The 15,649-nt window shown below is 35.5% G+C and overlaps 1 protein-coding gene across 7 annotated transcripts in view; it reads left to right on the top strand.

Annotated features, from left to right (window-relative positions):
* Positions 1 to 15,649, top strand: part of LOC125646527 (calmodulin-binding transcription activator 1-like) — a 55,359-nt gene that overhangs the window by 34,380 nt on the left and 5,330 nt on the right. For 3 of the 7 annotated variants that reach the window (XM_056157385.1, XM_056157387.1, XM_056157380.1), the window contains 10 exons: positions 814 to 1,001; positions 6,993 to 7,068; positions 7,206 to 7,881; positions 9,091 to 9,198; positions 10,302 to 10,539; positions 11,432 to 11,613; positions 12,207 to 12,355; positions 12,995 to 13,188; positions 13,387 to 13,467; positions 13,774 to 14,226. In XM_056157385.1, coding sequence (XP_056013360.1) covers positions 814 to 1,001; positions 6,993 to 7,068; positions 7,206 to 7,881; positions 9,091 to 9,198; positions 10,302 to 10,539; positions 11,432 to 11,613; positions 12,207 to 12,355; positions 12,995 to 13,188; positions 13,387 to 13,467; positions 13,774 to 13,900 — 2,019 coding nt within the window. In that variant the 3' untranslated portion in view covers positions 13,901 to 14,226. The other 4 variants (XM_048872883.2, XM_048872878.2, XM_048872897.2 and 1 more) reach the window with 3 other exon arrangements.

Raw genomic sequence — 15,649 nt, 5'->3', positions numbered from 1 at the left:
TACACTGACAGTCCTGTCACCACCCTACAATAGTAATGATCCAGTCCCACTACGCTGACAGACCTGTCACCACCCTACAATAGTAATGACCTGGTTCCACTACACTGACAGACCTGTCACCACCCTACAATAGTAACGATCCAGTCCCACTACACTGACAGACATGTCACCACCCTACAATAGTAATGACCTGGTTCCACTACACTGACAGACCTGTCACCACCCTACAACAGTAACAACCTGGTTCCACTACACTGACAGACCTGTCACCACCCTACAATAGTAATGACCCAGCCCCACTACACTGACAGACCTGTCACCACCCTACAATAGTAATGACCCAGCCCCACTACACTGACAGACCTGTCACCACCCTACATCAGTAATGACCCAGTCCCACTACACTGACAGACCTGTCACCACCCTACAATAATAATGACCCAGTCCCACGACACTGACAGACCTGTCACCACCCTACATCAGTAATGACCCGGTCCCACTACATTGACAGACCTGTCACCATCCTACCATGAGGAATGATCCAATCTCATTACATTGACAGACTGGTAGAGAACAATGATTACATTGACAGACTGTGACCACCCTACAACAGTAATGATCCAACCCCACGACATTGACAGACCTGTCACCACCCTACAATAGTAACGATCCAGTCCCACTACACTGACAGACCTGTGACCACCCTACAACAGTAATGACCCAGTCCCACTACGTTGACAGACCTCTCATCAGCCTCCAGCAGGTACGTACATCTTTGAATGTATCAGTGATGATGATTAAACTCTCCTACAGGCTTGTGAAAGTTTGGTGGAAAATGATGACATGGAAGGGAAGCTACTTTGGTACATCAAAATGTTTTCTGCGGGGACGTGGAGTGACAGAGAAAGCTTCCCACACAGCAGTAAATACGGCATGACCTTACTGCACCTAACAGCAGCATTAGGCTACTCCAGGGTGATTCAGTCCCTGTTACAGTGGAGGTAGGGACCAAACATGTGCTCAGATTACACACACTCTAGTTCAGACTCTCATCAAAGTGGGATTGCTTCATGAAATATTCTATGCAATGGTATGATTCATGATGAACATGTTAAGAAGTACAATAATACAAAGAAAATTCTCCAAACCAGCCGTCTGCCAGTCTGAATGAAATGGTCGGATTTATGAAGTGCCGGTTTACCTAGAACTTAGTGATACTTTATCTCAATTATTACAAATGTATTTAGATGTATTATTTCTTCTTTGCACCATAAATCATTTAATAGAAAGTGCAAGGACTATCATTTTACCCTTAGAAATAAAACAAATAGCATGTGTAGTTTTTATTTTTAGCACTAAAACTAAATGAAGCTAAGGTAGATGCAATACGCGAGGTAGGTACTGTTGACTCTGATCCTTTCCATCACAAACTGAGTAATTATTGGGGGCCATCTAATTAATCAGCTTATACCTTAATGCTAAAGGAATGAAGTTCATCATAATTAATGCACTCTATAATCCTGTAGAAATTATTCTTAAAAATGATAGAAAACAGAGGTTTTTTTAATTGAAATTCCTTTTACTTATAAAACTCTAGTTATGTCTATCACTTACTCCATTATGAAATTTGTATAAACATTTGTTAATAGTGTGGTCATTAATATGAAATTGTAATATGAAAATTTTTCAGGACATGTTCAGTTCTATGAAAATGAAATAAAATAAAAACTAATTTATTTTTGACAGTCACCATGAGCACTTGATGTATTTGTTCTTCTTTCACTGCTGCTTATATCCATAATAGAAAGTATGGTGCAACAATATGGTGTTATGCTATTCATTCACAATGTTCAAGATCTGTTAAATTTCGTACAGAAGTTGGACTTGATAGGTGACAATTACAGGAAATGAAAACACTGATTCAGTGATGTGACACAGATATTATAATTTCACATTTAGGTTGGAATTCTGTCAAATTTTGTCGAGTTATAATTGTATTCTATGAAACAATGCAAGATTCTTCAATTTTTTTATTTTTATTTTTTAGCCTGTTTTCAGATTCAGCATTAAGTTTAGGCATTTAATAAAATTCTGCGTATCCTGCAATTCACAATCATTTTTGCGCTGATCAAACCCCATGAAGCTTCATTGGTGGAATCTAAATACAGCAAAGGGGTTTTCCATCATCGCTTTCATGTGTTTCAAACTGTCTTTAAACATATTAAGTCCTGTGTTTTATGGTGTAATGAAATGATTTTTCATTTCCCTGGATTGATTTTGGGCTATTTATATCGTGTTAATTCATAGAAAACTGAAAATTTTAACTTTCTTAGTTACTTTCTTGATTCATTCACTAACTTCTTTTGCAAGCATTTTCCATTTCTAATTGTACTAGCTGATCATCTCTCCAATGTTTTTACGAGGTGACAAAGTCAGCCACACATAGTCACCCACACATAGTCACTGTGCCTCTGCCATGGAATGGCAGGGACATATAGTGTAACCTTCTGTCATTCCATCCTTCCATCATAAATCAGTTTCAGTTATTCAACTGAAATTTGGTATATAGATACATCATGAGAGTATCCAGGTCAATTTTTATGTGGTACTGGTTGAATAATTTTTGACAGTGTTGTGCCCCTTGGACATGGAAAATTTGAAGCAATTTATAGTTTCTACTTGGTCATACATGAAAATTTTGAATTGAAAGGACAAGGGACGTTATTGGCTATATACCGCCGAGATTTTTTTCATTTTTTCAACTTTCATACTATGCTTAATTATTCTTTTTATTTACACAACTAGGATGTTCTTCTAATCCCACTTGCATGAAAATGACGTAATATTTTATTATGCCGTCATGAATATACGCTAAAGTTGAGCTGTTTAGCGGAATCTGTTGATTTGAAATACATTATGAATAAACTTTAGCAAAAACAAATACTTTTACATGCAACAACCAGATTTATATTTTGCATGTTTAATTATCTATTAATATTCTTCTTTCATTATTAATATGGTGTCGGTTGTTGGCTGCAAACAATATGAATTTTAAAAAAGAATGAATGCGAAATCGGCTATTTTCGATACGTAAAGTCAATATTTTGCATGTTATAGAACTGAAAAATAATAATACTTTTGCATGCAACAACCACATTTATATTTTGCATGTTTAATTATCCATTAATATTCTTCTTTCATTATCAATATGGTGTCGGTTGTTGGCTGTAAACAATATGAATTTTAAAAAAAGAATGAATGCGAAATCGGCTGTTTTTGATACGCAAAATCAATATTTTGCATGTTATAGAACTAAAGGAAAAAAAAAACACTTTTGCATGCAACAACCAGATTTATATTTTGCCTGTTTAATTGTCCATTGATATTCTTCTTTCATTATCAATATGGTGTCGGTTGTTGGCTGCAAACAATATGAATTTTAAAAAAGAATGAATACGTAAATCGGCCGTTTTCGTTACGCAAAGTCAATATTTTGCATGTATAGCACTGAAGCAAACTGTTCCATCATTTAACCTAATAAACTTTTACTTACTCTGCGATTTAATAAATACATGTATGTCCAGTCAAACAATTAATGCTTTACCTAGTTTGCCATAAAAATCTGCACCTAATAAATGCAGATGTCTGCCTTTCGAGTCACGGAGGCGGATCAAAAATCCACCGCATGATGAATGGAAATTATTCTACTTTCGTTTTCAAAGGTCACGGGAATATCTTTTCAAAATAAGATTATTTAAGAATAAATTGAATTTAAAAAAAATAAAATCAAAGACACGCATAGACCTGTAATAAGTCGAATTTATTTTCTTTTTACAAAAATCGAACCAAAATTTGTTCATTTTCGGCAAAAATGGGTACTGATACGTTACATCTCAAGAGCTAGATAGTTGGGATGTCTTGTTACTTTTTTCGCTTTTTAAACTATCTTTAATACAAATATATCACATATAATGCATAAAACTTGTTGCTAATAATATTGACGTGTTTGTGCGGGTTTTTCTTTAAAGCAGTTTTCTTACATCAATTTTAACGTACATGTATATATATGATGCATGTTGAAATTAGATGTTACGACATTAGTAATTAGATATTGATTCCAAAGGTTCTTAAAACGGTTTAAATTAAAAATAAAATAACAGCAAATCATTATTTATATCTTCCAGCGAGATGTGGTTTCTTTAAAACGTCGAAAACTTGTGATCGATTTGAAACTTCGACCATTGTTGTGGCAGATTTCTTTCTATATCGCATATGATTGATTGATTGAATATTGCTTAATGCCCCTCTTGAGAATATTTCACTCATGGAAACCTCACCACTGCCGGTGAAGGGCTGCACAATTTAGGCCTATGCTCGGCGCTTATGGCCATTGAGCAGGGAGGGATCTTTATCGTGCCACACCTGCTGTGACACGGGACCTCAGTCTTTTGCGGTCTCATCCGAAGACCACCCCATTTAGTCGCCTCTTACGACAAGCAAGGAGTACTGAGGACCTACTCAAACCCGGATCCCCACGGGGTCATATATATATATATATATATAATAGATGCACATTTACAGGTGCACTTATATAACAAAGGTAATTGGACAGGATGTACATGTGTATATATACATGTATAGATATAAATATTCAGACACCGTAGTATCGAAGAGGGGTTGCCCCTCCATTTTTGGGGAGGGGGGGTGTGTGATGTCGACCATTTCCTTGCTATGGGAACAACTTGACCAGTCTAATGACACTTCAACTTTTATCAATCTTATAACATATATAATATATGTGTTGTGATGATTTTTATTAAAAGTTTATATTAGTATTGATGTATGCCCCTCCATGATTAGGAAAACTGGAGTATAACCGTAAGGTGATGTACATATGTAGACGCTTCTCTCTCTCTCTCTCTCTCTCTCTCTCTCTCTCTCTCTCTCTCTCTCATGTCAAGGTGTTCTGGATAGGCCTGGCCCGCACATTGAAAAATGATGCATGATGTTTATTAAATTCGTTTTTAAAAAAGGTCTGTTGTAGTTACATATACTGTCTCTTGAAAACAGACACGTAGCATCATTTATTGGGGGTGGCGTCGAAAGATAAGTTGGTAGTTAACTAGGAAATGAAAAAAAACAAACCTTTCTGCCTGATCTTCGAATTCTTAAATTGCCGGGGGGGGGGGGGGGATATTCTTTGCTACATGGGTTCAATTCATAATTTTAAGCCTACTTTAATCTCATTCAATACCACTATCAAGAATAGGGGGAGGGGGGGGGGGGGGGGGTTCACTCAATATTTCCTTATTCGCATATGAAAATAAGTGCCTGGGAAAAGCAGTTTTAAAAATATACTACATTGTCTATACATGTACTCAAACAACTTCCCAGAGTCTGTTCTAGATTTAGACTGAATGTCGGTGCATACAATGACATGCCCACTGACTGATGTAATTTTCATTTATCAAAGATGAACACTATATGGGGAGAGAGAGATAGAGAGAAAGTTGGAACTACTCTTTGTTGACCATTTAGGGGAATGTAAAGATATAAACATGACACATTTTTGTGAGGTTTTTAAATACATTTGCTATATGAAATATACCATCTGAAGTTAATGTATATATTACTTGACGTCTTTTGCTGTACCCAAGAAAATGATATCCCATTCATGAACATAAATTTGTATCGTTTAGTACATGTACATTTACCACACTTTATTCAATATATTTTGTAAATACCCACAGCAGGCAGACATATTTTATTCGTATCATGTACGTACTGTAACATGTATATTGCATACACATGTAAGCAGACCTGTTATATAGTCCTTGGTGTACATGGCATAACAAATAATTTTATCCGACTCAATCAACGTTTAAAAAAGGAAAAAGAAAATTCAAGAGCCAATTTATTTTCCATATTTCATTTGAATAGGAGGATATCGAACAGCACCTTCGAAAATATGATTGCATTCTACTCAACAACGTTTAACAAATACACGCATTATTTTCCTCACTCTAATTCACACAAGATTCTTCCGCAAAATGTCTATGACCACGATTAAGTTACATGTAAATGAATAATGTATTTTCCATAGCATGCCAGTTTTCAATAGTCTTTAATATCAATGAGTATTTTGATATAAAAAGTTAAAATTGTAACTTTTAGAAAAATATTCTAGAAGAATCAGGGGACTGTAAATCCTATAACGTCGATGACGTCGTTCCGAAAAAGCGACCGTCGGAAGATAGCGTCAGAGTTAACAATGCAATATTGTAACGTTATTTTCTCAATATCAGCAACAAGTAAATGGTACATGTTATATATGAATAAAACGAGAAAATTATCACCTTTCTACCTGCAAAATATGATCGGTTTTTGAAACGCGGCCAATTTTGGCCAACAACGTCCTTTGTTCTTTGAAATATAGATACATCATGAAAATGCATAGGTCAAGTTCATATTTGGATCCGGTCACACATTTATTTCCACAGTTATGCCCTTTGGACTAAGAAAATCACAATTTAGTTTCCACTCATTAATTTGGTTATATACATGGACATTTTTAATTAAGATTTTGAGATGTAGATATATCATGAGTATACACAGGTCAAGTAACTATGTGGATCCAGTCAGTAAAATTGGCAGAGTTATATAGATATATGGATATAGAAAATTTTAACAGTTTAGTTTAGAATTTTTTTAAAACAATTCATAAATTTGGGATATAGATATATTATAATAATATACAGATTAAGTATTGAATAACTTTTGGCAGGCTGTAGCATTCGTGTTGCTCTGGCACACCTAGTTTTCAGATATTGGTAAGATTGACTTAATAATGGGAATATTAATGTGGAGCTAAATCTGTTCTTCTTCCATGGCGGTAATCAAGGGTGGTATTATAAGGGGGGTGCAATATATCGAGGTAGCACTGTACATGTATATTTCTATATAAACATTTTAAATATCTTATTTGTGTACAGGACAGATAATCCATGCTGGTTTTTGGATTATGAAGTAGATGCTAATTGCTTAGATGAACACTGTTGCACTGCTCTGGTGAGTCATTGTCATCACGGTATGATTAAATTATGAAAAATAAGACATACATGTGTCAATGATCATTTATTGGTTTAGGTATGAATTTTAGAACTAAATTCTACAGTTGACATTTGAGCTCAGTGTATTCTTTACAGATGTGGGCCTGTGCCAAGGGACACCAACAGGCAGCTATTGTTTTATATCAATGGAATTCTGACACTCTTAAGGTGTCCACGAAGGATGGCTTTACCGCTATGAACTTTGCTCAAGTATTCGGCCATTATCAGCTGTACAGCATGTTACACAAGTACCAGGCCTCCCACTTAAGTACCTCCCAAACTGCTGGTCCAGTTAACTCCACATTCCCCCTCCCCTCCCAGTCCAACCATGACCTCTTCAAGCAGCCCCACCCAAATGGAATGACCTCATTACACATACAAATACCAAATCCTCCCCAGCAGCAGCAAGGAGTTTTGATCCGCCGACAGAGTGAACAGGATTTGAGAGGAAAAGTTGCCCATAAAAAGCTCAGCAAGAGAGCATCAGTGGATTTACCAGCCAACTATGATGATGGAAGGTCAGCTAGGGCAGGTTCATATGAATATCCAATCAGAGAGACAAATTCTGAGCCCTATCTACCAATGGCGACTGATCACCCAATGACTAGGGGGGATAATCCAATGCTTTCAGATAACAGGAGGGATATTATGTCCCCTGATCTGATGATGAACTCGGAGATTGACCAGTTAAAGCGGGTCAATCTGGACAATATGGCTCCCAGTTCATTGTCAATGATACAGACAACTCCAGGCTTCACAAGAATGGACACAGGTAAGTCGTGAATTTGCAAGTAAACTGTTACTATGGTTTCATCATTTTTGTTGAATACCAAGTTTTTGTGGTTTTGTAGTTCCCTTCACTGCTCATTATTTTCTGTATTCTGCCACAGTTATTGCAAAGATTAAAGGAATGCTGTGGTCATTATTCTACAATATACCTTCATAAGTATTAAAGGATTATGAGGAAAGTGATACACATCTTGTTTGCATGCTCTCTGATTTTTGCTAATGCAACAATAAAGTTGATGGCTGATAATTCAATTTTATAAACATAAAAATCAATCAATATATGTTGTAAAAAAAATTCATAAATAACTGAAGAACATTTGTCATTCAGTATAAATCGATCGCCTGCATTCTGAGTGATATACATGTAAACATGGCCATGCACAGACATGTTTATCTTGAACTGTATTCAAAGCAATTGATACTTTTCGTTAACATCAAACTAAATACTTGCAATATTTTTTCAAAATAGATTTAGTATATCCCTACCATCTCACCTTTTTCATCAGCAAAAAACAATGTGGCCCGTTTTGGAAACTGTACTGAAATCACAGTGATCTAATTCATAGCTATATATGAGAAGGATTGGCTGTATATATCTGAGTCATAGTAGAATAGAAATAATGATTGGAATGTTATTTGAAACATAAAAGCCTCGGCTTTTATATTTCAAAACTACAGTTCTCGACCTCGGAGGTTATCCTGAATATATATGAAAACGCAATCATTATTTCTTAAATCTTCTGTACTCTTATATAAAATCGGGATCTGTCCAACATTGTGATTTGACAAGATTTTTTTAAAAAAATTATGTCCAAAATAATGATAATAATAAAAAAAAAAATTACAAATATTTCTAGAAAATATGAATTATCATGAAAATTTCAGTTACTTATATTAATTAGATCCCGATCCAGATTACAGAAATGACTGAGCAGTGAGGTTTATATCCAATTGGAATGAATAAAATGGTTATAGATGGATGAAAATTCATGAGTTTGATTAAATATGTGTACTATTTTCTATAATCAGTGTAGTTGAACAGTTGACACACTTGTATTAAATAGATATCCCCAGGGTTTTCTAGAGTTTTTACGACTCTGTTTAGTAAGACCCCACCCCAGTGTGGTGATTTAAGTTTTATCATGTTTGATTTTTAGCTTTGTTTGATGTTTTTTTTTCACTGTATTTGTAGATGAGGTTGATTCCAATGAGAGTGGGAGTCCTATCATAGATGTAGAGAGGGTATCATCTGATGATGAATCATACTGCCAGCAAACTCGCTCAAAGTCACAGTCGATAAGTAAGTTATAGTACTAGCAAACTCGCTCAAAGTCACAGTCGATAAGTAAGTTATAGTACTAGCAAACTCGCTCAGTTACAGTCAGTAAGTTATAGTACTAGCAAACTCGCTCAAAGTCACAGTCGATAAGTAAGTTATAGTACTAGCAAACTCGCTCAGTTACAGTCAGTAAGTTATAGTACTAGCAAACTCGCTCAAAGTCACAGTCGATAAGTAAGTTATAGTACTAGCAAACTCGCTGAAAGTCACAGTCAATAAGTAAGTTATAGTACTAGCGAACTCGTTCAGTTACAGTCAGTAAGTTATAGTACTAGCAAACTCGCTCAGTCACAGTCAATAAATAAGATATAGGAATAACAAACTTGCTCAGTCACAGTCAGTAAGTAAGTTATAGTACTAGCAAACTCACTCAGTCACAGTCAGTAAGTAAGTTATAGTACTAGCAAACTCGCTCAAAGTCACAGTCAATAAGAAAGTTATAGTATTAGCAAACTCGCTCAGTCGCAATAAGCAACAGTAAGTTATCCTAACAAACTCACGCAAGTCACAGTAAGTTATCCTAACAACTCGCTCAGTCACAGTAAGTTATCCTAACAAACTCACACAAGTCACAGTAAGTTGTCCTAGCAAACTCGCTCAGTCACATAAGTTATCCTAGCAAACTTGCTCAGTCACAGTCAGTTATCCTAGCAAACTCGCTCAGTCACAGTAAGTTATCCTAACAAACTCACACAAGGCACAGTTGATAAAAGTAGATCATGCTACAATCAGTCTTTCTCCAAGTCACAGTTATTTTAACACTGTTAAATCTTGCTAATATTTTTCTTTGTTTGACAAATCGTATTGATACCAAGTCTAACTTCTACACATTGTTATCAATAAGTAAGATATACCACAAGTTAATCCAAGCATTATCAGACTTGCCTAGTGTCATTGTCTGTGATATGCAAGTTTATTGATATATAGGTATCTATGTTGCAATGAAATCCCTTGGTACTACTAGATGTTTTTTATGAACTCAATCATTGCTCACCAAAATACGTAGTAAAGTCTGTATTTTTAGGAGATGTTGTTGATAGTTTGATAATGTCTCTTCTACCCAGGTTCAGATAGCTGTGAGGATGTCAAACATCAAATGGTTACTCTGGCCAAACAGATCATTGCTGCCATGCCTGAGCGGATCAAACTGTCTCCCAGTCGTGATGATGGGGAGCCCGAGCGGGAGAGATGTGGCTCATACAGTTCTCTACAGTCTCAGTCATCGCTTCACACATCTTCTTATGAGGAAGATTCGGGAATCTCCACCCCGATGGGGGACGCCTTTGCTTTTGATGAGTACAGGCATGTATTTCACTCTTGGACCAATCTTTGCCGTCTCTCGATTGCATATAATGACCTTAGAGTGAATAAACTGTTACATATTATCAGACGTCCAAAAATTAACATTGAATGCTTGCCATGTGCCAATTGCTGGGGAATCTTGCACAGTGGTCGTGACGTAATTTATGACCTCACAAATACCCGAAAAGAGAATAGTTTGGCAGCCAGAAATTATCCCATTAAAACAGATTAGTGATAAATATTGATATTTAGCTTTAATAAACCAATTTAACTTCGACAAGTTCAATCCTGTTAGATTTACGGTAGATGTGACTTTTTGGAAAATTAGTTGTAAAATCCCATTTCCTAGAACTGTGGTGGTAAGTCAAGAAGTTGGAACAGCCGTGGATGCATTTGACATCAATGCTATTGTGTAGGGTGGCATTATGATGTCATTGTGAATTATTGTTACATGAACTACAACATGTTTTGATATCGATTAAGTTTTTACTCAGTGATTAACTGTGCCATGACAGTTTTGACAATTACTTAGACATGTTTATCACTGTATAAAGTTTGCCTTAGGAAATACACTTGCTCTTGGGGAACTAGAATCTTTCTAATTCCCTCAATGATATACTGCAACTCAATGCCAAAAAAAAACCCCCAGAATAAAACTTTGAATTAATACAAACCTGCTTACCACTACCATGGTTGTTGTCATTTTCTACTGTAAACTGGTTCCTATTTATTGATGTTCCAAGTATACGGGGACCAGTTAATTCATGATTTTTAGGCAATCGGCAAAATATACCAATTTATATAATGAAAAATAAGTAGATGTATAATACATATATCATGATGTTCTTTCTGTTGTTGAGATAACTAAATGTTTGTATATTCTGACTATCAGGTACCCAGATTTAGGGACACCTGCCTCCTCCCTCAGCCCAGATTCCACCTGTATGCCCAGTCCGTACAGCCCCTACAGCTTTACTCTAGACTCCCCACCCCCCACCACCGAGGACTTCACTGAGTACTTCAATGCCCCTACTACCTTCATGGAGAAAGATTTCTCACAGCTTACTCTCTCAGGTATGAAATGTAATTTTGCTTTGATACAGAAAAGTGGTATGTTGTCCTGTATAGAGGTCACTGGTAAATACCAAAAGCTAAAATTGTTCCACTTCCATGTTCCACTTCCAAGACTGATTTTGAAAAAAATGGATGGATAGAAAGATACATGCATGTGCGCACGCACACACACAACCACTAAGTATTGGTTTATTCATTGATTTAGAGATTGATGTTAGTTATCAAGTACATGTTGGTAATTTCAAAATGCATGTTGTGAGTAGTAGGTGTTTGATTTGTTTTGTTATGTTAATGTTACAAAAGCTCAAGTGAAGACAAATACATTTAATTTGACTTGTACTAGAATGTCACTCTGTCATGAGATAAAATGCGTCTTTTGATTGCCATCTATATATCTATAGACAGTCAGTAAGAAATCTATTTTTGGCAAAATGGTGATTTTGTGTAAAATATTACAAAAAAATTTTAAGCAAATTCATTGGTCCTTAACAAAATAAAACAGTTTATTGTTAGGTTTGTCACTGACCAACCAATATAATGCCATATACCTACTTACTATAAATAGTAAACAGTTTGTTGTTCCGTTCTTTTAGACAAGGAGCAGAGGAAGTTGTACGAGGCAGCCAAAGTGATACAGAAGACATACAGACAATACCGAGACAAACAGCAGCTACAGCAACAACAGCAGAAGGAGATCGAGGCTGCTGTACTCATACAGAAGTACTACCGCAGATATAAACAGGTCAGCTTTCTGTCACAGCTTAAACTCCAAACCACCACCTCCCGTTTATGAAGTGAGGGTACTATGTATTAGAAACAAATGATGGAACAAATTTATTTTTGATATGAAATGAATAGGACAGAATTTAATTTTGTTTTATTTGTTCTGGCCTGGAGGTTATAAGACTTTCACTGTAATCAAACTCAGCCATGTTTGTTTTGAATACAACTCTGAGCAAACTCCGAGCATACTCAAAAAATCTTGAGCATGTACTTCATTTGAGTATGAGAATGATTCTATAAAAGTTTTATAACCTTTTTTGAGTATGAGTATGATTTAGAGCACAGAGTTTGAGTATAAAAACGTGCTCAGAAATGTTTTATAACCCCAGGCCTGATGTTGACATATGAGTGGTTGGATCAAGGGAAGGGGGTGGGGGTTAAGGTCTAGACCTCTGTGGAATTTTAATGTTACAGAATGTACATGTATATTGTAAACACTATGAAAACAATTAACTTCCACAGCGATATGCATGACTTAAAACTTAATATGGACAAAATATGATACACCCATTTAAGATTTGCTCTTATGATGCATTTTCTGTGAAGGCATGTGTTCTGAGATTGGAAATGTCAATGTGTCTTTTTTTCTTCGTTGCAGTATGCCTACTACAAGAAGATGACTCAGGCTGCAGTCCTGATTCAAAGTCAGTTTAGGAGTTATTATGCACAAAAGAGGTTTAAGAAATCGCGGGACGCTGCGGTGGTGATTCAGAACCAGTACAGAACATACAAAGAACACGAGCGTCTTAAGAAGGGTGGCAACAAGTCCGTGATAATCCAACAACGATACAGGTTAATTACCTCAGATGCCAGCATTTCTTCAAATATAGCTGATTTACATAATGAATACTATTATGTGATGTCCACAAGATGCTTGTGCTCTATTTATACGTAGTGTCAGATTTGATATATGTGCAAGTAAAAAAAATTTCTATTTAGTGATTATTGTGTTGTTGTTGTTGTTGTTAACATGTGATAGTTTTGTTACAGGAGTCACTACCAGCGGAAGAATGTGAAAGGCCAGAGCACAGAAGATCATGCGATTCCTGTGATCCCAGACTCCAATGAGAGGTACTGCTAACTATCTGTATTGAAAAATGTACTATGAAGAAGCTGTTTTAAATCCATTTCAACTGTATTATTACGCAGAAGTACACTTGCATGTATAATCTTCATATAAAAAAACATCATAATTTAATTGCAGGTGTCTGTATAAGAAATGTTTTACTCTTGTTAGAAGACAGTCAGAAAACAGGGCTAAATATGACACAGGTCTCTCATAAATAGTTGCATAAAGAAAAGGGTTTAGGATGCTTTAGTTCTTGTGTAGAGAACTTAATTTAAACTGTGCAAACTTTGACATTTAATGCAAATTAGTGAGCTGTGGAAGTTTGTGCATGTGCGCAGGGTAGGTAACCATGGTAACTGTTGTGTAATCAATATTGTTTCCCTGTTTTTTTATGCTTCTCACACAAACTTCTGTAAACTCCAGTCAGATTTCTAATTTTTGACAGTTTGTAGAAAGTTTAGCATAAAATCATAACCATGATCTGGTTTAATAATTGAAACTTTTACAATAGGCCACCTGATATTCAAGATCATGCTGACGGGGCATTTTATAAATGTTCACTGCAAGTTTATATCTGCAATCCTCAGAATCTCCTCCAAAAATTGTTAGCAGTAAATTGTCTGTATGTGTAGATGTTGAGTCCTCTGTGGTTTGAGAATGTATTCCTTGATTCGTGTCACACACCTGGTTTGGGATCATACTAGCATGTATAAAAAAAATTCACTCCCTCTGTGCTGCATAGTGTTCAGCTAATGTTTTGCGATGTTCTGTTTCAGAATTGTTATGCATTGAATGAGGTATATTATTTGTGTGTCTTTTTTTATGCTTTAACACCCAATAGTGTGCACTCTATAGAGCCCAGATTCTGTTTACTTTGCTTTATAAAACTGTCTGTGGCTTTTCACCTTTCTCATATCATTTATATCTATCTAAATGCCAGGTTTGAGTCTCTCATAAAGGTTTTTCAATTGCACATATTTGAAAGTTTGTAACTATGCAGCTGTATTTCACTATTGTCAATTTTAACATTTTTTTTTAATATCTGTAGATCTACTATTACAGAAAAATAAGCATAAAAATAAATATCTTGCTAATAAAAATCACCAACCAGTTTTATCAAGTTGCTTGTAGATACCTGGGTTTTTTTTAAGTGCAAGATTTTTTCCATTAAAAAAATAGAAATTCTTTTTCAGGTCTTATTTGAATGAAAATAACATTTCATTCAAAGTATATTTATATATCTGGATCAATAACTAATAGTGCAGAGTGAATATATGTACATGTACAACCTCACCCAACACTGCAGATATTAACACAAATCTCAACTTGTTTTTTAATGTTTAAAAAGTACCTACATTGGACTTTGTTTACAACGTAATGCAGGGGGTATAGGCAATAATTATATCATTGTTAGCTGCAGAACTGTAGCTCTCTTGAGAAAATACTGGGACAGAACAGATATCTCTGATCAGTCTTAATATTTTCTCAGAGAGCGTGTCGTATGGAGTTGAAGAAAATAGATATAACGAGGAATGATCAATTAATTGCAATAGGACTGTACAGAAGATGCCCTATCTGTATTTCTTGATACTGTATGTCTGGTGAATCAAATTCTTGTCAGGGTATATGAATGACATTTACTGTGACAATGACAGAAATCGACTGTGTTTCTGTCATGATAAAATTCTACAGCGTCTGTTATCAGTTGACATGATTTTAGTGTTTATGATACCATCGTCAATTACTTTTTAACATCTATATCTATGTATTGAACTTCCTGCTGTATGATCTCAGCTGACTTTATTCAGATTGTCCCTTCATTGATCTCAGCTGACTTTATTCAAATTGTCCCTTCATTGACCTCAGCTGACTTTATTCAGATTGTCCCTTCATTGACCTCAGGCTTGCTATTAAAGTTAAATGAATCAGTTTAATGCCAATGTTGCATGTTCCTTCTGATATGTCAGCACGATTGAAGTAAATATTTTTTGTTTTATGAAGAAAAAGTGCAATACCACCGGGTATGTTTTCTGTTATCTGAATACCATTGATCTCTATATTTTCCAGCAGGTTACATACATGTACCTGTTAACCATTCAGATTTACGCAGAATTGTTCCAATTTTGAGATTTTTGCATTCCGGATTTCATTCCATTTGGTTGAGATAAAATGGTGTCAGCATGT

Source organism: Ostrea edulis, chromosome 1 (assembly GCF_947568905.1).
Source record: "Ostrea edulis chromosome 1, xbOstEdul1.1, whole genome shotgun sequence".
In the NCBI taxonomy this organism is placed as follows: Eukaryota; Metazoa; Mollusca; class Bivalvia; order Ostreida; family Ostreidae; genus Ostrea; species Ostrea edulis.
The sequence above is the reverse complement of the archived record's forward strand: the minus strand, read 5'-3'. Positions and strand labels throughout refer to the sequence as shown.